The sequence below is a fragment of the Carex rostrata genome, chromosome 21 (genome assembly GCF_964058835.1).
Source record: "Carex rostrata chromosome 21, lpCarRost1.2, whole genome shotgun sequence".
In the NCBI taxonomy this organism is placed as follows: domain Eukaryota; kingdom Viridiplantae; phylum Streptophyta; class Magnoliopsida; order Poales; family Cyperaceae; genus Carex; species Carex rostrata.
Window position 1 is genome coordinate 3535611 of NC_135938.1, and position 22512 is coordinate 3558122.

The following is a 22512-nucleotide window of genomic DNA, read 5'->3' on the forward strand; positions in this document are numbered from 1 at the left end:
AATTTATCTCAAACGTTAAATTTTCAAAACCACAACTTGTAACAAAAATTACTCTTTCTTATATTATTAATATGGTAAAATTAGTTATTTGCCACTCCAAAATCTTCAAATTGTAAAAATGTCATTCCGAAATTTGAAATTATAAAAATGCCACTTCAAACTTCATTAATTTGTAATTTTGCTACTCCAAATAATTAATAACTAAAATGCCCTCCCTTCTTCTTCTCTTGCTCTTGAAACCAGGATTCAAGTTTATCCTTGTGAAATCCACCTAAATTCAAGTTTACTTTTTGTTATAAAAGAATGCTAAATCTGTTCTTCTCTTTCTACATTTAATTTGTTTCTATTATATCCTGTTTAGTTCATGTATGGCACCCGGCTGGAAACCAGGAACAAACTACCTTGATCGTACCGCTTTCTCGTTCAATTTATGGGACTAAACTTTGCTACTGTATTTTAAATCTTAAAAGTTGATTGTGAAATCCACCAAATTATGAAAAAGAAGCAAATAAAAGCAATAACTGGAATAGGTAGTACCAGCTTGTGTGACCACAGCACAACTAAAATAAAGATCAAAACTTTTTCATAAAGAGTCGCAAATAAAAGCAATAAAAAAAGAAAGCAGGATAAGAAGAAAATGAGGGTATTCTAGTCATTAATTATTTGGAGTGACAAAATTATAAATTAATGAAGTTTGGAGTGACATTTTTACAATTTCAAATTTCGGAATGACATTTTTACAATTTGAAGGTTTTGGAGTAGCAAATAACCAATTTTCCCTATTAATAATTATTTGTTTTTTAGGAGGGATCCAATTACACCTTTTTTTGGTGACACCAAATTACATTCTATATTTTCAAAGTCCAAACAGTCGGTCCAAACCGTTCAATATGATAGATATATTAAAATATGTTTGCAGATCAAATTTTATTTAAAATTTTTTTTTTACTATTTATTAAGATGGGTACAAAAATTCAATAGTCTAAATATAGTGATTTTTTTTAAATACTTAATAAATAGTAAAAAAATTTCAAAAAAATATAAAATTTGATCTCCAAGCACATTTTAATATATCCACTATATTGAACGGTTTGGATCGACTATTTAAATTTTAAAAACTTTGAAAATTAAGAGTGTAATTTGATGTCACAAAAAAAAAAAATGTAATTGAATCCATCCTCTTTGTTTTTTTGCTTAATAATCATTTTATCGTAGACTTCTCCATTACGAAACTGACACCTACATTTCGTCATGTCGGTTTGAACTGCCTCTACATCTCCTGTTATTCCTTGGAAATAACAGAACCTGTTATTTTCATCTCAATCGTTCAAACTTCTTCATACACAAATCTGAACGTTGTAAATTTTTCATCTCAACGAAGATCAATGGTTGAGATCGGAATAACACCATATTTATCATTTATTGCGTTATTCTAGAAGGCTAGAAGAATGGTTGCATTGACCTTGACTGGATAATTAAAATTACAAAAATAAATAATTGTCATCTGTTCTTCTCTGTTAAATGTCGCTTGTGCTCTCATCCATTCCAGCTTTGTCGACGTCACGTTGATAGAAGAGTCCTGCCAGTTTGAACTTGCGCGGAAATTATCCTTCTTTTCAGAGGAGAGATCCAGGAACCGGCCGGGAAGAATAGGAGGAAAAAGACTGCTCCCATTCGCTTTAGAGATCTAACTTAGATCGGTTCCTAGAAAAGAAGAAGAACCAGGAAGAAAGAGGAAAAAAAGGAGACGCGGGAAAAAAGTGAGAAACGCGTGGAGATAGAAAGTCCTTTCATTTTCTATGAAATAAAGCTTTTCATGTGGCGGATATGTTTCTAATTAAATTTAGATTTCTACGTGTTTGACAACATGAAATAAATAACATCAAAACAAATAATGGCTGAGATTAAAGTATGATATTTGCTGAGTAACTTGGGCGTTAAGCAAGTGCACTGTGGTGGAATTAATATGTTTGTCTCTCTCCATTATGTTTGAGTACGGGTACGAAGTTCTAGTGGAGGTTTTGAGTTTTTTTATGCTTTCACGAAGTAGTAGTATTATTATTAGACCGCAATGGACGCATCCATTCTCGAAGATAATGGAGAGAAACAAACCAGAGAAACATATTCCCCCGCGCACTAGCTTAACGCGTAATCAGACAATTTGTATGTATATAATCAACGACATGGCGAGAGGTGGATTTCATTAAGGCTACCTCTACTTGACTTAACGATGGGAGCTTCCTACTTAAACACAATTTCGTACCCGTACCGGAAATTTGCAAATTTTCTTAGTTCCTTTTCCTCCAATAACACAACCACACCACCACCACAGCAACAGCCTCCCTCGGTAGATGTTCCGGCTGGACCTGCCACGCTTACAGTCCTCATTGTCCCTGAAACACCGAAAACACAGTTGGTCAGTGCAACAATCACAACAAGTGGCAATACCACCGGAGATAACCATGCGCAAGACAACTCAGAACGCATAGCCGAGCAAGTGCAAAGCATATCAATTGCCACTGGGACTGGATCATGCACCCTACTCGCAAATCCACCTGAGCACGTATATAATCGACGCGTACTATACAGGATGTACCTGCTTTTTCTTTTGCTCAGCTTTATGGGAACTGCTGCTTTGGTTTACATACCTAAAACCACACCGAGTCCGGGTGGTGCCTGGCTCCTGAAGCAGATTCTGAGAGTAGCGATTTTATCCTTCATCATCTCGGTGATCCTGAAAATTTTCTCGCTGCTACCTACACCTATGGAATGGTATGATGTGCTCGTACCCCTTTTGTTACTTAGTGCCAGCTCTCCGTACCTTTGGTACGGTTGGATAAAGGCTAACAACTCGGGGCAGACATCAAGCCCAGCAATTACTACACCTGTCGAAGACATCTGGAGTAAGTTAATTTGTATTCGTGAATTTTCATTTTCATTTAATATCTTTTAATAACTCATTTTTAGAGAGGTAGATCATAAATTGAATAAATTAAAATAGTGCTAACCCGAGTGATTTGAGACTAGCTCTAACTTTGAACTATTCGAGTTAATCTATAAACTAATATTATATTACATTTAAATTAATATTTTTAATACTAATCTCATATTTTATTTAATGCTAATCTAATAATTAAGCTAATATTATATTATATTTAATCTAATATTTGTTAATACTATTCTAATATTTAAAGTAATATTATATTGCATTTATTATTTAAATTAATATTATAGTATATTTAATATTTAAACTAATAGTATATTATATTTAATCTAATATATTATTTAATACTAATCTAATATTTAAAGTAATATTATAATACATTTAATATTTAAACTAATATTATATTATATTTAATATAATATTTCATTTAATATTTATCTAATATAATATGATATTATATTTATTTAATACCAATCTAATTTTAAACTAATATTATATTACATTCAACACTTAACATTTACGCTAATATTATATTATATTAAATTTTTAAATTAATATTATATTATATTTAATCTACCATTTTATTTGATATTATTTTTATTTAATAATAATAATATAATATTTAAATTAATATTATATTACATTTAATATTTAAACTAATATTATATTACATTTAATATTTAATCTAATATTTATTTAATACTAATCTAATCTAATATGTAAACTAATATTATATTACATTTAACATTTAAACTAATATTATATTACATTTAATATTTAAACTAATATTATATTATATTATATTATATTAATCTAAGATTCTATTAAATACTAATCTAATTTGATATTATATTTATTTAATACTAATTAAATATTTTATTTATACTAATCTAATATTTAAACTAACTCTATTCTTGCTAACCCACTATTTCTTTGGGTTAGTAGAATAGAGCTATTCTTGAGCTAATTTGTTATTTTGTGTTTGGATCAACAAGGTTTGAGAGTAGTGGAGCTAACCTAGGATTAGCTCTATTCTTCAGTGATCCAAACACACCCCATTAAAGCTTCGCATAAGCTGCAATGCCATTTTTTATTTTTAGTTTTAGTAGTAATGTGATTCCTAAGTGTAAAATGAACGAGTTGTTTATGTTCTAATTATAATTTATAATAAATTATTTATTATATTTATTATTCGTTATTCACATAATACCGTTTTATTATTCGATAATATTAATGGGTAATGATAGTGTATGATAAGATAAGGTATGGTTAAACTCAATTGTTATTATTGATATTTGCCTGAAATTAAATACTTTCATCCTAGACTCTAGCTACCTGTATTGTCACACCCCGGAACCAGGGGTTGTGCAGTTATGCCGTGAATATATAGGTTTAATATATTCACTAGGCAAGAACGATGAGATGAATGGATTTTTCATCCCAAACCATACTATTAATCTACTTTAAAAGATTCCTGAATAATTGATAAATAATACACACTCTGATTTAAAATAACCCATTTCCCATTTAATTGATTCTCGGGTACCGTGGAGTATAGGCCCTCCACGCCGGCCATCCAACCCTTTTAAAAATCCTTTCCCCAATTTTCCAATTAAGCAACATACATGCATAACAATCATATATATATAAAAGAAAGCATAAACACAAACTTATATAAACATAAATTCAAAAGAAACGGAAATAATTTACACAAGTCTGGTAAATATGGACTTATAAACAACAAAACAGGATCAGAGTACTATAACAAGTACAAAATGATCTCAGACTAAGGCATATATACCTATACCCTCCTGGCTCCTCACTGCTCGATCCCGACGTCTTATTCCTTCGGTCCTGAAAATTCCATAATGGAAAAAAAAGGGGTGAGAAAAACTTATTCGCAGTTTTTCCCAGTGCGGAATTTCCGTTGGGCTACTGAATTTATAAGAAACCTATTTCAGAATTATATACGATCAAACAGTTACGAATCATGAATGCAATATCAAAGAAATGAAATTCAAATGAATTTCTACATTTAACCTCTTTAAAGAGAGTTTCAATCGAAAACACATAAGATGTTTGGACTTAAATGCATTTAAACCATTCCGGTTTAAAGGATAGATATCTGAATCTATCTCTTCCAGCTTAACCGTTCTATTCATTCTGGTTCTCAATCAAACATCTATATCAATATAACCGGGAAAACAGTATTCAGTAATTCAGTATTCCGTAAACAATAAACAGTAATCAGTAAACCACAGTTCAGTAATCCTACGATCACAGTAATAACAGTTCCCCTTTCCAACCGGTACTGGAATCAGTGGGGTCATTCCCCAAATGCGCATATGGTTCCTGAATCAAAGTCTAGGAGCGACCCAGATTTTGCAGTAACAAACAATATATATAACAATTCAATACTGTGGTCTCAATCCATATCAGAACCAAGGAACAAACAATCGATATAACCATACCAATATGCAAGGTTAACAGATTAACACAGTTCAATCGATTCATTTAGTCAGTTATGCAATAATTCAATGATGCAAGCAATCAGACATTCAACATGCTATTTAAAACGATCTATTTAATTCGTAAATAAACCTCAAAATAAATTCCGTGAACCCCCGCACCTGTTCGAATCACGTTATGTTCGTCTACGGATCAGACGTCTCGAAGGATTCTGAATTCCCTTGTCTTATTGAACCTCCACCTATTTTCCATATTCAATTGGTTTAATCCTTGTTTAAATATCCAATTTATATGTCCAATTTAGTTTAGGTTAAATACGATTTGAATCTAGGGTTAAAACATTTAATTGGACAAATGCTAACTTCTAATTTCAAGTTCAATATCAGAAACCCTAAATTGGCTTAAAACCAGATCCATTTCGATCGATGGTCAATCAGATAGGTTGGGGTTTAGATTAATCAACTCTTAACCATACCTATACTAACCTGATTCATTCAATTGACAACTAAATTAACATTACCAATTTCAATTCAAACCTTAATCATTAGAAACTCAAATTAAAGAAGTTAGGGTTTAGGTTTTAAAGTTTCGAAACACGATCGAATCATAACACCTAATTTCAAGTTTAAAACCAATATCACAATGAATCGAGAACTAGGTTTCGAAAGGATCAAGTCAAGAGATTTACCAATTAGAAAGCTAAAAGAGAAAATCAGACGTTCGTTCAGCTCGATTCTCGAATCTCCGAGCAATTTCCCTTAATTCTCCCTCTCTTTCTCTTTCTCTCTTGGTTCGGCCACCTACCACACCCACAAAGCACACACACATGCACACAGAATCAAACGGAAGAGAAGAGAAGAAAGAAGGGTTTTGATTAATATTTGGATTTTTGCAATTTGGTCCCTCTAGTTTCAAGAATTGATAAAATAATAAAAAAATAAAAAAAAATAGAAATTTTTACATAATAATCCTTGATATCTTTTAAATGTTAAAATTCAATATATCTCAAAATATCAGATTATAATTTAAAAGAATTCGTGTTCAGTTTATTATTTCGAAACTTATTATTTTAAAATTTTACGGTTTCCACTACGTTACATTTCTCCCTCCCTTAAAACAAAGTTCAGTCCTCTGAACTTAACTGTATACCTGAATCGTCGAATAACTCAGGATACTACTCACGAATCTTCGTCTCGAGTTCCCACGTCGCTTCTTTTTCTGAATGTCTGCCCCACTGCACTAGCACTAGATCGATGATTCGATTCCTCAACCTTTGCTCCTTTCGGTCTAATATTCGCATCGGTTCTTCGGTATAGGTCAGGTTTTTGTCAAGGAATAGGTTGGAATGGTCAATGCAGTGTGACGGATCCCGTACATACTTGCGAAGCTGAGACACGTGAAATACTGGATGAACCCGGTCCAATGCCGGTGGCAATGCTAACTCGTAGGCTACGAGTCCAACTCGATGCAGAATTTGAAATGGTCCGATATACCGCGGACTTAGCTTACCTGATACTCCAAACCGATGTACTCCTCTCGTTGGAGATACTCGGAGCCATACATGATCACCTTCCGGAAACTCCAGTGGTCTTCGGTGCACGTCTGCATACTTCCTTTGCCGATCTTGAGCTGACTTCAATCGGCTCAATATCACTTGCGTTTTCTCCGCTGCTTCTTGAATCATTTCTGGCCTTGTAGACGGGTGAATACCCGTTGGACCCCACCATAAAGGTGTACGACAAGTCTCGCCAGTCAGTGCTTCATACGGTGGCATACCAATGCTTGAATGATAACTGTTGTTATAAGCAAATTCCACCAGATGCAAATGATCAAGCCATGATCCTCGAAAGCTCAAAGCACAAGCTCGTAACATATCCTCTAAAGTCTGAATGGTCCTTTCCGATTGTCCGTCGGTCTGTGGATGATGTGCTGTGCTGAATCTCAACTTCATACCCATGTTTTCTTGGAAACTCTTCCAGAAATGCGAAGTGAATCTGGTATCTCGATCAGATATAATCTCTCTCGGACATCCATGATACTTAACAAAAGATTTCAGAAATAAGCTGGCTAAAGTGCGACCTGATGTATCGGTTCCAAGTGGTATAAAATGCGCCACTTTGGTCAATGTATCCACGATCACCCATATGGTATCGTATCTGCCAGTAGTTCTCGGAAAACCAGATACAAAGTCCATCGCGATTACCTCGAACTTCCCTCGCTTCTTATCCAACGGTTGAAGTAGTCCAGCTGATTTCCGTCGATCGGCTTTTACTTGCTGACAGACTTGGCATTTCTCTACATATTTTGTCACATCTCGCTTCATGTTCGGCCACCAGAAATACCGCTTTAAATTCTGATACATCTTAACTTCACCAGGATGGATCGTATATCCAGAATCATGTGCCTCAGATAGAATCAGAGTCTTCAAGTCCGAATCATCCGGAATGCATATACGACTGCCAAATCTCAACATACCCTCGTCATCCAATTTAAAAGGAGTGTCTCGATTCGATGTTGCATATTCTTGGAATTTTTGACATTTCGGATCTCCTTGCTGTGCTGCCTTGATACAATCATGTAGATCCGGTCTCACTTCAATTGCTGCAGAAATAACCCTCACTTCCTTTGACATACTCGAACCCGCTTCTAACTCAGTCAAGCGAGTTGCTACGGTTTTCGCCAACTCTTGAGATATTCCGACATGTAGACTCATTAGTCTCATTTCCTCGATCAGCCGCGCTTCACTTGTTACCACGGTTGCTAAATTCATCTGACTCTTCCTGCTCAATGCATCGGCTACCACATTCGCTTTACCCGCATGATACTGAATGTCGAGATCATAATCCTTCATTAACTCCAGCCATCTCCGTTGCCTCAGGTTCAATTCCTTTTGAGTAAAAACATATTTCAAGCTTTTATGATCCGTAAAAATCTGACATTTAACACCATATAAGTAATGCCTCCAGATCTTCAGTGCAAAGATAACCGCTGCTAACTCCAGATCATGCGTCGGATAATTCTGTTCATGTGGCCTCAATTGTCGGGAAGCATATGCGATTACTTGTTCTTCTTGCATCAATACACACCCTAAACCAGCACGAGAAGCATCGGTAAACACCGTGTAATCTTTTCCAGTTATCGGCATAGTAAGAATCGGTGCTGAAATTAACCGACTCTTTAATTCTTCGAAACTCCTTTCTTGCTTTTCGCCCCAAACGAACTTAACTCCTTTATGCAATAATTCCGTAAGTGGTCGAGCCAGTTGAGAGAAGCCTTCCACAAATCTTCGGTAATACCCAGCCAAGCCGAGAAAGCTACGAATCTCCGTAACCGTAGTTGGCCTTTTCCATTCCGTTACTGCTCGAATCTTTTCAGGATCCACAGCTAAACCTTCGCCAGATACAATATGCCCCAAGAAAGCCACTTTATTCATCCAGAATTCGCATTTCGAAAATTTTGCATATAGCTTGTGATCCCTCAGTTTTTGTAGCACAACTCTCAGATGAGCTGCGTGTTCCTCATGTGATCGTGAGTAAATTAGGATATCATCAATGAATACCACCACACTTGAATCCAGCAGATCTCGGAATACTCGTTGCATCAAGTCCATAAATGCTGCCGGTGCATTTGTCAACCCAAATGGCATAACCCGATACTCATAGTGCCCGTATCGAGTTCGGAAAGCTGTCTTCTCTACGTCACTTGGGTTAATACGGAGCTGATGGTACCCGGTTCTCAGATCAATCTTGGAATAAACCGAGGATCCTTGCAACTGGTCGAATAGATCATCAATCCTCGGTAACGGATACTTGTTCTTCACGGTCACCTTGTTTAGCTCTCGGTAGTCTATGCACAACTGCAGAGTACCATCTTTCTTCCTTACGAACAACACCGGTGCACCCCAGGGCGACGTGCTCGGTCGAATGAAGCCTTTTTCCAACATCTCTTCCAATTGCACTTTTAATTCTTTTAGCTCAGCAGGTGCCATCCGATAAGGTGCCTTCGAAATCGGAATTGTGCCAGGCATCAGGTTAATGTTGAAGTCAATCTCTCGATCCGGTGGTAACCCTGAAATCTCATCAGGAAAAACATCTACAAACTCGGAAACAACTGGAATGTTAGATATTTCCGGAACTTTAATATCAGAATTCATAATCATAACGAGATAAGCTGGGCATCCGGACTCAATCAGATGCCTCATCTCGATTGCGGAGATATATGGTACTACTTCTTTAGCTCCTCTACATTTAAAAATACATGATTCACCTGATAATTCAAACCGAACAGTACGGTGCAAGCAGTCTATCGTAGCTACATGCTGGACTAACCAGTCGAACCCCAATAATGCATCATAATCTGATATGTCCATGACTAACATGTCTGAAATGAAATCCCGTCCATTTACTCGTACCTTCAGGTCTCGGCAAGTTCGTGCTGTTTTGGTAGTTGAACCGAGAGGGGTATTAACATCTAATACTCGCCCGCTCAACTCCGTAGCCCACCCACATATATCCACCAATGAACTCGCAACTATCGAATGGCTACAACCCGTATCAATCAAGACATAAGCAAGATGTCCCGAGATAGAAATAATACCTGCCAGTAAATCAGTCTGAGTCGGAACAGCAACTATCTCAGTGCTCTCCTCCGGTAACTCTATCACATCCACCGCGTGCACACCCACTCGTCCTCCGGTACGGCCTCCCCTCAATTGTGGTGCCATGCCTCTACCTCGAATCACCGGTACGCCTCCACGTCCTTGTCCCGGTGGCCCTCTATAATCACTACTGCTGCTACCAGGTGTGCCCGAATAAGTACCAGGGCAGTCCTTTATCCAGTGATCCCTGCTGCCACAACGAAGACAAGTCTGGTTGATGCGACGACACTCGGACTCGGTGTGTGGCAGCCTACAAGTACGGCACCATGGTCTCGTAGCTCCAGGAGCAAAACTCGGCACTACTTGTCCTCCAGTAGGGTATCGAGGAGCTGGTGGTCTCGCCCCCGATCCACTTGCTTGCTTGTGCGAATCAGTCTTAGGTCGGACATTCCTGGATTGACTCTGCTGTGCACTCCTCTTGAGATACACCTCCGTCTGCTCTGCACATTTCATTAAAGCCGGAACCCCATCAGCTGCTGAATGATGTATAGCCAGTGCTACACTCGGGTCTAACCCGTCCAAATACTGCCTCCGGTACCTCACTGCATCACCCCTAACGTCCGGTGCATACCTTGATAGATCAAAGAACCTCCTATTGTAATCCTCCACCGACCGCTCATTCTGTCGGAGATTCAGAAACTGGCTCCTTAGAGCTTCCTTATGCAGATCACTCAGAAACTGCTCTTCGAACCTCCGTTCAAACCATCCCCACGTGATGCCTTCCTCGCCTCCCACATGCTCGATCCTTGTTCCTTCCCACCAGTGCCTTCCAGTCTTTTCCAGCAACTGTACCGCTAACTCCACCTTGTGCTCATCTGGTACTCGACACAGTGCAAACTTCGCTTTTAAACTCGTTATCCATTCCTCAGCTGCAGAATATCCCCCCGATCCATCAAACCGAGGGGGTGCCAACTTCATGAAAGACTCGTACAATTTCCGGAACTCTTCTCCAGCTGGTCCAGTATCAGGTGCGGGTCCTTGTGTCTGTCGTTCAGCCGTACGACCCCTTTCATATGCCATGATCAACATTTCCGCAAGATCCCTTTCCATTATGGTCTATTCAATAATCGGAACAATTTAGTATACAGTTCAGTCAGTTTATTGTTAATATCTAACCCATATTTACCCCAGTCACGTATCCTATTACGTCTGGTTAGGCTTTTAAACCATGCTCTGATACCACCCAATAACTGTCACACCCCGGAACCAGGGGTTGTGCAGTTATGCCGTGAATATATAGGTTTAATATATTCACTAGGCAAGAACGATGAGATGAATGGATTTTTCATCCCAAACCATACTATTAATCTACTTTAAAAGATTCCTGAATAATTGATAAATAATACACACTCTGATTTAAAATAACCCATTTCCCATTTAATTGATTCTCGGGTACCGTGGAGTATAGGCCCTCCACGCCGGCCATCCAACCCTTTTAAAAATCCTTTCCCCAATTTTCCAATTAAGCAACATACATGCATAACAATCATATATATATAAAAGAAAGCATAAACACAAACTTATATAAACATAAATTCAAAAGAAACGGAAATAATTTACACAAGTCTGGTAAATATGGACTTATAAACAACAAAACAGGATCAGAGTACTATAACAAGTACAAAATGATCTCAGACTAAGGCATATATACCTATACCCTCCTGGCTCCTCACTGCTCGATCCCGACGTCTTATTCCTTCGGTCCTGAAAATTCCATAATGGAAAAAAAAGGGGTGAGAAAAACTTATTCGCAGTTTTTCCCAGTGCGGAATTTCCGTTGGGCTACTGAATTTATAAGAAACCTATTTCAGAATTATATACGATCAAACAGTTACGAATCATGAATGCAATATCAAAGAAATGAAATTCAAATGAATTTCTACATTTAACCTCTTTAAAGAGAGTTTCAATCGAAAACACATAAGATGTTTGGACTTAAATGCATTTAAACCATTCCGGTTTAAAGGATAGATATCTGAATCTATCTCTTCCAGCTTAACCGTTCTATTCATTCTGGTTCTCAATCAAACATCTATATCAATATAACCGGGAAAACAGTATTCAGTAATTCAGTATTCCGTAAACAATAAACAGTAATCAGTAAACCACAGTTCAGTAATCCTACGATCACAGTAATAACAGTTCCCCTTTCCAACCGGTACTGGAATCAGTGGGGTCATTCCCCAAATGCGCATATGGTTCCTGAATCAAAGTCTAGGAGCGACCCAGATTTTGCAGTAACAAACAATATATATAACAATTCAATACTGTGGTCTCAATCCATATCAGAACCAAGGAACAAACAATCGATATAACCATACCAATATGCAAGGTTAACAGATTAACACAGTTCAATCGATTCATTTAGTCAGTTATGCAATAATTCAATGATGCAAGCAATCAGACATTCAACATGCTATTTAAAACGATCTATTTAATTCGTAAATAAACCTCAAAATAAATTCCGTGAACCCCCGCACCTGTTCGAATCACGTTATGTTCGTCTACGGATCAGACGTCTCGAAGGATTCTGAATTCCCTTGTCTTATTGAACCTCCACCTATTTTCCATATTCAATTGGTTTAATCCTTGTTTAAATATCCAATTTATATGTCCAATTTAGTTTAGGTTAAATACGATTTGAATCTAGGGTTAAAACATTTAATTGGACAAATGCTAACTTCTAATTTCAAGTTCAATATCAGAAACCCTAAATTGGCTTAAAACCAGATCCATTTCGATCGATGGTCAATCAGATAGGTTGGGGTTTAGATTAATCAACTCTTAACCATACCTATACTAACCTGATTCATTCAATTGACAACTAAATTAACATTACCAATTTCAATTCAAACCTTAATCATTAGAAACTCAAATTAAAGAAGTTAGGGTTTAGGTTTTAAAGTTTCGAAACACGATCGAATCATAACACCTAATTTCAAGTTTAAAACCAATATCACAATGAATCGAGAACTAGGTTTCGAAAGGATCAAGTCAAGAGATTTACCAATTAGAAAGCTAAAAGAGAAAATCAGACGTTCGTTCAGCTCGATTCTCGAATCTCCGAGCAATTTCCCTTAATTCTCCCTCTCTTTCTCTTTCTCTCTTGGTTCGGCCACCTACCACACCCACAAAGCACACACACATGCACACGGAATGAAACGGAAGAGAAGAGAAGAAAGAAGGGTTTTGATTAATATTTGGATTTTTGCAATTTGGTCCCTCTAGTTTCAAGAATTGATAAAATAATAAAAAAATAAAAAAAAATAGAAATTTTTACATAATAATCCTTGATATCTTTTAAATGTTAAAATTCAATATATCTCAAAATATCAGATTATAATTTAAAAGAATTCGTGTTCAGTTTATTATTTCGAAACTTATTATTTTAAAATTTTACGGTTTCCACTACGTTACATGTATCGTATCCATTAACAACCCTACCGGTAGCCCACAGGATTTGCTCAAATAGGATATGTAATGATATAAATTTCATTAACCAGTTAGCATATCTTTGCAGGAAAATATGGCCCCATATATAAAATCACCATATACTTTTACTTAATGTATATATTTTTGTTTATGCTAATCCAACGACGGCCAGATTAAACTCGGATATTCGTATCAAGTAATAATGAATTTAAATGAACTAGCAAATTCAGTAAATGGGTCACCACACAGGACAATTTGCTCATGATATAGTAGAAATATCAATTTCTTGGAAGCATTTCATTTCATTTCTTTCTCAAATGAGAAATAGAATCAGAATTCCTCCTCGATCGTGATATCATCAGAACAGAAGTTTCAAATGAGAAATAGAATCATCTTCATTTTCCCTTGATTTTTAGATTTATCATTGATATTTCCATTGAGTAAAAGAAAACCTTCGTGACTGAAGGAAGAACCAATTGGAAATATGAAGATGGCCTTCAGTCACAAAGGTTCTTTAATTCCTTCGTGACTGACTCATTTTCCCTTCAATTAGAACCATCTTCATATTTTCAATTGGTTCTTCCTTCAATCACGAAGGTTTTCTTTTACTCAATGGCAATGGCAATATTTTGAAAATTAATTAAATGTTTGGGCTTTTCTTCACTTTTAAATATTGAATTCTTTTATGCAGTTTACACTTTCCAAATAATAAAATTCAATTTCAAATCAATTCTAATCCTTTCTTTTCTATTAAATTGAATTCTATTATCCTTAATTTGTATTCTGATGAGACCCTTAGATAACTATATTAAGAGTCTCTCCAGTAGACATATTATTCATATGATTTGATACCAAAAATGCACATCCATTATATTGAAAATGAATATATACTCATTATTACTATAATGCACATACATTTTTTTTTTTTTTAAAAGTAGTGGTATGACTACCAATTTCATAGAAATCAAGCATACTTGATTTGGTATCCAAAATAGATATCAAAATCAAATACGATAAGTCTTACAGCAGTTCAACATCAAAAGACATAAAAGCATACAAGTATAAAACAATATCACATCAAAAGCGAATCTCTCAACAAAATGAATACTAAGAAAGCAAAAGCTCAAAAATTAGTCATATCTTAGAAGACTAGTCATCCAATAAATTCTCATCCGTCAACTCGTCTCCAGACATTTGACCTGAGGGGTTGCCAGCTCCAAGAGTCTGAGTTGACTCCTCTTCCTCCTCCAATATCTGATATGGGAGGTCCTTAACATCACATGGAAGCATTAGACTTAATTTCAAGTATGAATTTTCAGATCTAGACTTACACCAAAAAGTAGATAAAGAAATTATCTTAAACCTTAATAATTTAGCAGAAATAGGAGTAGTATTTTCATTAAAAATAACTCTATTTCTTTCTAACCATACATTTCATAAGATAGCACCCATTAACAATTTTACAAGTAATCTATCCTTTAAGGAAATAGAAGCATCAAGTAACCACAAATCACCTAAAGAATTACATTCAAAGGTGAATGAATTGTATGTTGCAATCTAATTCCAGATCAATCATATATAAGAACAATGTATAAATAAATGGTCAGTACTCTCATATTGGTCACAAAATGCACAAGTAAGATCCCCTAGCCAACCTTTGTTTGCCAAGTTAACCTTAGTTAGAATTTTATCTCGTTGGACGAGCCAAAGAAAGATTTTGATTTTTAAAGGGATGTGAGATTTCCAAATGGTATCATATTCAGAATTTGGGATACCACCATACTCTAACCATTTATAAAAAGAATGAACAGTGAAGTGATTATCCCGTGACCATCTAAGTAAAATGTTGGAACTTGTGATGCAAGGCAATCAATTCGGTCTTATATATACTAGTTATTTGTCTTTGAAAAGATAAACTTAAATGAGAAAATAAACCTATCAGTAACAATAAAAAAAAGGTTTGGAAATTGATATTTTAAGGCATGCTCACTACACCATTTATCTAACCAAAAAGAAGTATTTTCATTTCCAATTTCTTTATTTAAGCCTAAATTGATAACTACATGATCCTTTAGGATTGATCTCCAAAATGGAGAACAAAAGAAGACGAAGTTATAGTGCCATATTTACTAAGTAAAATATTTTTTCATCTACCAGAAACAAAATTATCTAGAAACCGATACCACTATTTAGCCAGAAGGGACTTATTCATAAGCTTAAGGTCTAAAACCCCCAAGCCTTCTTGATTTTTACTTTTGCACACAATTATCTAAGAGACTAAGGAGTATTTTCTTCTATTAGAGTTACCCCCATGCCATAAAAATTTACGTCTAATTTTATTTGTTTTATGTCTAATTTTCGCAGGTAATCTATAAATTGATAACCAATATAATGGAATAGCAGAAAGCATAGAATTTAGAAGGGTTACTCTACCCCCCCCCCCCCCCCCCCCCCAAAGATAATAAAGAGCCTTTCCAACCTTCCAATCTTTTTTCAATTTTGTCAATGTCAATTAAAATTTGCCAATCGATATTAGTGAGAGATTTGTTATTAATAGGAATACCTAAGTAAGTGAGAGGTAAAGTGGAAACCTTACACCCTAAAATTGAAGCCAGTTCATCACTGTCAGTACCTGATAGGTTGAGAGGATACATCTCACTTTTGTCGTAATTAATTTTCAAACCAGATACATTCTCAAATGCCACTAATAGCCATTTTATATGTGTCAGAACTGCTTTATCAGCCCTAAGAAAAAGAAGAGTATTGTCTACAAAATGTAAATTCATAACATTTCCTAAATTTGAAAAGTTTCCCAAACCATCTACAAAACCTCCTTTATTAGCTTGTTGAAGAATTTTGTTTAAAGCATCAGTTGCTAGAATGAAAAGGAAAGGGGATAGGGGATCTCCCTGTCGAACTCCTATGCAACAAGAAAAATATGAGCCGTGAACTATCAAAGGCTGTATCCTGATGAGTAGGTATGAGAGGCCTCTTAAACTGAGGTGGCATGACCGGAATCTCTTGTGGTTGATAAATAGGTCCCGTCATGACCTTAATAACCTTCACTGCGACAACAGATTTGAGTCCTCCCGCATTCATGGTAACTGTCGGAGGGATTCGTTCAAGGCTATCCGTGGCAATGACTACCGTCCAAGTAGCTAAGTCTGTCAGGTTAGCTTGGGCTATCATGCCAAGATATAGACCCATGCCGCTAGTAGCTCAAATAACTTCTCTCTCAATAGAGGTAGGGTGGAATATCCAGAATACTTACTATCGACCTATAGTTGGGTATGTTAACAGAAGCATTCTACAATGGAGTTCACAGACCTATGTCCCATGCTTCCCTTGGTATAGTGCTAATGACCTCCTCCAAAGATACACTTGGTGGTAGGTGGACGAGGACCTAACCACTCGTCAGAAAAGCAAAGGTGAGATCTTTTTGCTCCACCAAACTGGTTGAGGATATATATTCCACGATCCTATCCACCCCTATATCATAAGCTCTACGAACGATTATTGCTCTCTCCAGTCTTTCGAGCTCATTGTAGTATCCCTCATCTCTATCCACAAACACTATGTGCATCGGAGTTCTTGTAGTGGGCATCTCTGGCAGGACGTGCGAGTATGTGCCTGACAGGAGACGATCGAACGGTGGTTCAAAAGCCTTAACGGGGGTGGTGGTTGGTCAGAAAAGTAGGGCTTATGGGTTAAGAGTCTTTTGTTGGGAATTTAAAAATACCAATTGAGAGAAATGTCTATTGTATAATCAACCAATGTGAGAGAGATGGGTACTATAAGCACCGTACCAGTTGGTACTAAAAAGTTCAAAGTCAAAATGCACAAGCCAAATCTAGATAATATGAGATCAAACACAATCACAAAAGACACTAGATTTAAGTGGAAAACCCTCTCAACTTGGAGGATAAAAAACCACGGGGCACACCGGCAAATTTCACTATACCAACAAGAAACGGATACAATTGTTCTTCTCAAGTTTAATATTAAACTGAGGTATACACACAGTAATAAAGAGAAAAACCAAAAGATAACATATTAGGAAGAAATATTCCTTTCAAACTTTCAATTTTATTCAAACCCAAGCAAACCATAGATTTGAGAAAACGAGAAATTCCCTTCTTACAAACAAGAATAAAGTTAATCAAGATAGTGAAATCGAAGAGACTAGCTTGCTCTTCGTTTTCTTGTTCTTCTCCACCTTCTCTTTTTCTCTCCTTCTTATTCTCTCTCTCTTTCCTCTTTCCGCCTCCTCTCTGTATTTTTCTTTCTCTTTTTCGTTCTCTCTGTGTCTCACGAAGCACACTGCTCCTACCCTTTCTTTTATTTTTATTTTCTTTTGTTTCTTTCTTCTGCCAATTGGGCTGGACCCAACGGCCCAACATCTTTGTGGTGACTGTTTTACACCTTGATCCCACGTGACCATCAGACCAACATTTGCTACACTTGGCGGGAAACGGCAGGAAGCAGTGGTGTGTCCTATGCAACAGCACCGGAAACACCTGCCTTTCCACTCTTTGAATAATGGAGAAGGCGGGAAACGTAGTGCCATTGGGCTATGAGGAGAGATATAGGTGGTGGGGGCTGATTTGTGGGCTGGTGAGGAGGGAGGAGTTGTGGTGGGAGAGGTGGTTGCTGGGGCTGTGAGCGGTGGTTGGACCGATCTCTGCTGGTATGGGGACTGTCTTTGTCTGAGCTGGTAAAGCCACCTTATTAGAGAGTACGGTTGCATAGGTAGGAGCAAACGGTACATATGGGGGAAGCACTGTTGGTGCTGGGTGTGCTGCTGTCGCTCTCCATCCGTCGGGGTATCCCCTCCTTCGACTGACTATAGTCCATTCCCCTGCACCGCCATCTTTTTTCCCTAGCTGCTCCTTATAACCATATCACTCAGTACATTGTACATATCAAAAGCTTCGCAAGCTTCATTTGTTGTTAGTCCAAATTTTGATGTACATGCCCGCATATTAATGTACTAGAGTGATTAAATGTGAATCCCTTATAATATATTTTATTAATTATAACTATGATAAATTTGAACTTTTTCCTATTTTCTAAAAATATTTTTGCTGCTTGAAAGAGTTCTCTTTAATTTGTTATGGCATACTACAAACCAAACTCCAACCTATCTAATATCGTCCAAATAAAGACCTCGCCAATGAATGAAAATTATAATGCCAAAAATTTCTTAATTAATCAGTTGTATGTGATCTGATTTTTTTCTTTATCGGTTGTCAGACTTGTGGCGGACATGAGAGAGTGGGATGAAATTATCTCACTAAATTTGTCAAATTGTTATGTAAAATTAAAAACTTAGATAATATTTCTCACCAACTCTTATGAAATTTTTATTATTATTGACCCTTGCACTAAATAATTTTTAATATTTCTCACACTCTTATGAAATTGTTATTATTATTGACCCATGCACTAAACAATTTTTCTCCCTCTGCACTGATGTCCAATAATCCTGATATGGGAAGGAATGCATGGGATATAGGAGCCCAACTAATTACATTACATCTAGCCCACCTTGGTACTTTTTGAGAGGTCTTGGCAGATGCTGCCAGAAAGGTGTATATTTGAAATAAAACCACATGCTGTTACCAGCTTATAAAGAAATCATGCACACTCAGCGCAAGTTGTAATGACACAATTTAAACAATTCACCTAAATGATTCAGCAAGGAATTAAAAACTTACATAAACATTACATCTAGCAAAACATCAGCCATAGCTGCCCTTCTAATTTATTAGGCATCAAAAAAATTCGGAAATCAAATTGTATTAACCTATCATGCCTCACATTTTATATCTCCATTTTGAAAGTTCAAATTATCGATCCAAACTGCTCAACATAATTTTCATATTAGGATTTTGAAAAGTTGAATATTGAGCCGTAACACGGAAGACCTCTATGCAACCCATAGCATATTAGCCAAATCCTATATATATATATATATATTGTAATGGCTCCCAAATGCCAAACCAAAATATATGTTCTCTAATTTTTTTATATGTGTGCACACAGAGAGCATAGCCAAGAAAGTGCAGCCGATTTCAATTGCAGTTGGGGCCGGATCATGCACTCTACTTGCAAACCCACCTCAGTACGAACATAATCAACACGTACAGTACAGGTTGTTCTTGCTTTTTCTTTTGTTCAGCTTCGGGAGCACTGCTGCCTTAGTTTACATACCAAAAACCACACCGAGTCCGGGTGATGCATGGCTCCAGAAGCAGGCCCTGAAAACTGCGATTGTATGCTTCATCTTCTCAGTGACCCTTAGAATTTTCTTGCTGCTTACACCTATCGAATGGTACGATGTGCTCATACCCTTCGTAGTGATTGCTGTCAGCTCTCTCTACCTCTGGTACGGTTGGAAAAAGGCTAACAACTTGGCACAAGCATCAAACCCTGAAGGTAAGTACTTGATTAATTTATATTCGTACGTCAATCTTCATTTTTATTTTAATCTTTTCAATAACTATTTTTTATTGGAGATAGATCGTAAATTGAGTAATTTCAGAAGATAGAACGTACTTCAATAACTAATTTTTTCCGGGGCAATTAAAATTCAGTGAGGTGAAGTATGAAGAGTTTACCGTAATATAACCCCATAATTTAATTATAAAAAAAAAACAAGCGAAACATGTGATCATTCTTCTTCTTCTTTTTCCAAAATGCCCGTAGGCCATCTGCTTGTTTTTTGAAATGAAAGATGAAAGTCTCTAACCTATTAATTTTCTTTAAAACTCATGTTTATATTATATAGGATTTTTTCACTTTATGGATTTCAAACTCATAACCTCTCACATAAAAGTCATGGATGAATACACCTTTATCACTAGATCAAATGTTGGTTCAATTTTATATTACCGTACTTGGTGGAATCTCTATGTGCCTTTTTATAGGTTCGACAAAGACTAAAAACCCGGCACAGATATCAAGCTTTGTTGCTAGTTCAGACAATGCCGTTTGAATCGGAGATATTGGGGTAAGTTCTTAATTCATATATATTCGTCAATCTTCATTTATTTAGTAGGGTTAAAATATATGATTGGTTTTGTATTTTAATCATACTTCACATCTTAATCTCATTTTTAAAAACTAAATAGTCGATTCGAATCGTTTAATATGATCTTCATATTAAAATATAACTTATAAGTCAAATTTTACATATTTTTTTAATTTAAAAAAAGAATATAGAATATAAAATTTGATTTCTAAACACATTTTAATATGAATGTCAGGTTGAAAGGTTTGAATTTCCTGTTGTGATTTGAAAATAACGATCAGAATGTGAGGTAACCAATTGAGGCATTTTGATTTGAAAATAACGATAAGAATGTGAGGTAACCAATTGAGGCATTTTAATCCCGCTCAACTTTTTTTTTTTTTCACCTATACAATATTAGATTGGCAGGAACACTGGCGTCTAATTACTTTCAAAGGATTCGGCAAAATCTCGAATTATATAGTTGTTCCAGGATTGTTCGGTTTATTTAATTATTAGGCGTGCTTTAATTAGTTTTTGACGGGAAGAGAAATGAGGTAACTTTATTAAAAACAATTACAATTTTAGTAAATTAATTAAGAAGATATATATATCGTAGTCCAATATTAACTAATTTTTTATGGAACAAATTAACTTCAGTGAGCGGTGAAGTCTATAATAAACCATAAATATTAAATCTCAATAAGTTGTTGGTCATGTAGAATTATAGATATATAATCTTTTTGCAAAATTGCAATGTTGTTCGAATGAATTTTTTTTGCTTCTTGTTATAAAATAAAGCATAATTAAATATATTTTTCCTAAATGCATCCAAATTTACGAAAAGTGAGATAACTTTCTTAAACTGCTCATTAATCCAGCCGTGAACAAACTTATTATAAATTCATTGGTTATATAATATCATAGTTCAGTGAGCGGTTAATTCTATAATTCTGTTAATTAATTGTATTAAATCTTTATATTGAATCCATTTATTAATGTACAAATATTGTCTTGTATTAAATCTTTGTAGGTTGTTGAGGAAAGCGAAATAAAGACGAGAGACTTAAAAAACTCTTTTTTACACTGAAACCGAACTGTAGTTTATTTTTACATTATTGCATTATTATTTTTTTTTTGTATAACAATTGTATAATGACTTTGATACCTGTCTACCGCAACGACCACCGAGGATGAAACAAGAACCACACACAGAACTGCGGACTGACCTAGATACATGTTCGGAGGAGCAAACGGTTGAAGCTCCACAACCACCAGGTATGAAAACTTGTGAAAGTAGGTACATTAGATGGTATTGGGACTGGTTCCACATGCACATGCAGTGACGAGGTTAGGAATTCAATCAAGGATAGACAAGTATAACTACATAAATAGTTATGAATTCTCATTTAAAAATTTGCATAAAACCTGCATGTGCAGCATATGGTGACCTTCCGCATACCACATAGAAACCGCATTTAATAACATTGAAAATATCCGAAGGATCAACCAATAACCTTTTGGTCATTTGGTGCAATCCCATTAGGATCCGATTTACAGTTTACACATGGAATTAATGCTCTAAGAGTTAAGACGTCTTTAATTTGAAATGCTTGTCTGCCTCAAGGATATATAGATTGGATGGTCAACTGGTCAGAGTCCAAGACAAATCAAGAATTAATGTATGTAAGTACTGAGTACGCATTCCTTATTTTATTAATACGTTCCTATATTTTTTAAAATTGAAAATATACTAACTTTTCAACTTTTTAACTTTGCCTACAAATATAATTGTAGTCGGTCCCAAGCCCGCTAAAAAAAAGGAGGGAAAAGTTGAACTCAACAAATATTTTTAAACTTCTCCGACGATGTCATACTACTTCCGTAACTCTAGCTACGTCAGTAGAGTAGCCACATCATCATTTAGGAACCAATCAGGGACAAAGATTTTTTTAAGTAACGTGTGTGTATATATTATTAATAATTATTTTACTTATT

At 35.8% G+C, this 22512-nt stretch overlaps 2 protein-coding genes across 4 annotated transcripts; one reads left to right on the forward strand and one right to left on the reverse strand.

The window, feature by feature from the left end:
- Nucleotides 1-2219: 2219 nt before the first annotated feature.
- On the forward strand, nucleotides 2220-21640 carry LOC144573591 (uncharacterized). Its single transcript, XM_078323376.1, has 4 exons — nucleotides 2220-2903; nucleotides 19548-19940; nucleotides 20432-20514; nucleotides 21548-21640. Exons 1-3 carry the CDS (start codon nucleotides 2231-2233, stop codon nucleotides 20497-20499), a joined length of 1134 nt encoding a protein of 377 aa, XP_078179502.1. The 5' UTR covers nucleotides 2220-2230; the 3' UTR covers nucleotides 20500-20514; nucleotides 21548-21640.
- LOC144572950 (uncharacterized) lies at nucleotides 4567-13214 on the reverse strand. 3 transcript variants are annotated; one of them, XM_078322596.1, is made up of 5 exons: nucleotides 13078-13214; nucleotides 12551-12630; nucleotides 11722-11774; nucleotides 10010-11112; nucleotides 4567-4798 (listed from the first exon to the last, which is right to left on the reverse strand). In XM_078322596.1, the coding sequence occupies exons 4-5, from the start codon at nucleotides 11097-11099 to the stop codon at nucleotides 4785-4787; spliced, it is 1104 nt and encodes a 367-aa protein (XP_078178722.1). In that variant the 5' UTR covers nucleotides 11100-11112; nucleotides 11722-11774; nucleotides 12551-12630; nucleotides 13078-13214; the 3' UTR covers nucleotides 4567-4784. The 3 variants fall into 3 exon arrangements, 1 of the variants encoding a protein (XP_078178722.1); XR_013517843.1 differs by lacking the exons at nucleotides 10010-11112; nucleotides 11722-11774; nucleotides 12551-12630; nucleotides 13078-13214 and adding exons at nucleotides 5575-5654; nucleotides 6102-6213; nucleotides 6563-6586; XR_013517842.1 differs by lacking the exons at nucleotides 10010-11112; nucleotides 11722-11774; nucleotides 12551-12630; nucleotides 13078-13214 and adding exons at nucleotides 5575-5654; nucleotides 6102-6260.
- Nucleotides 21641-22512: the final 872 nt, after the last annotated feature.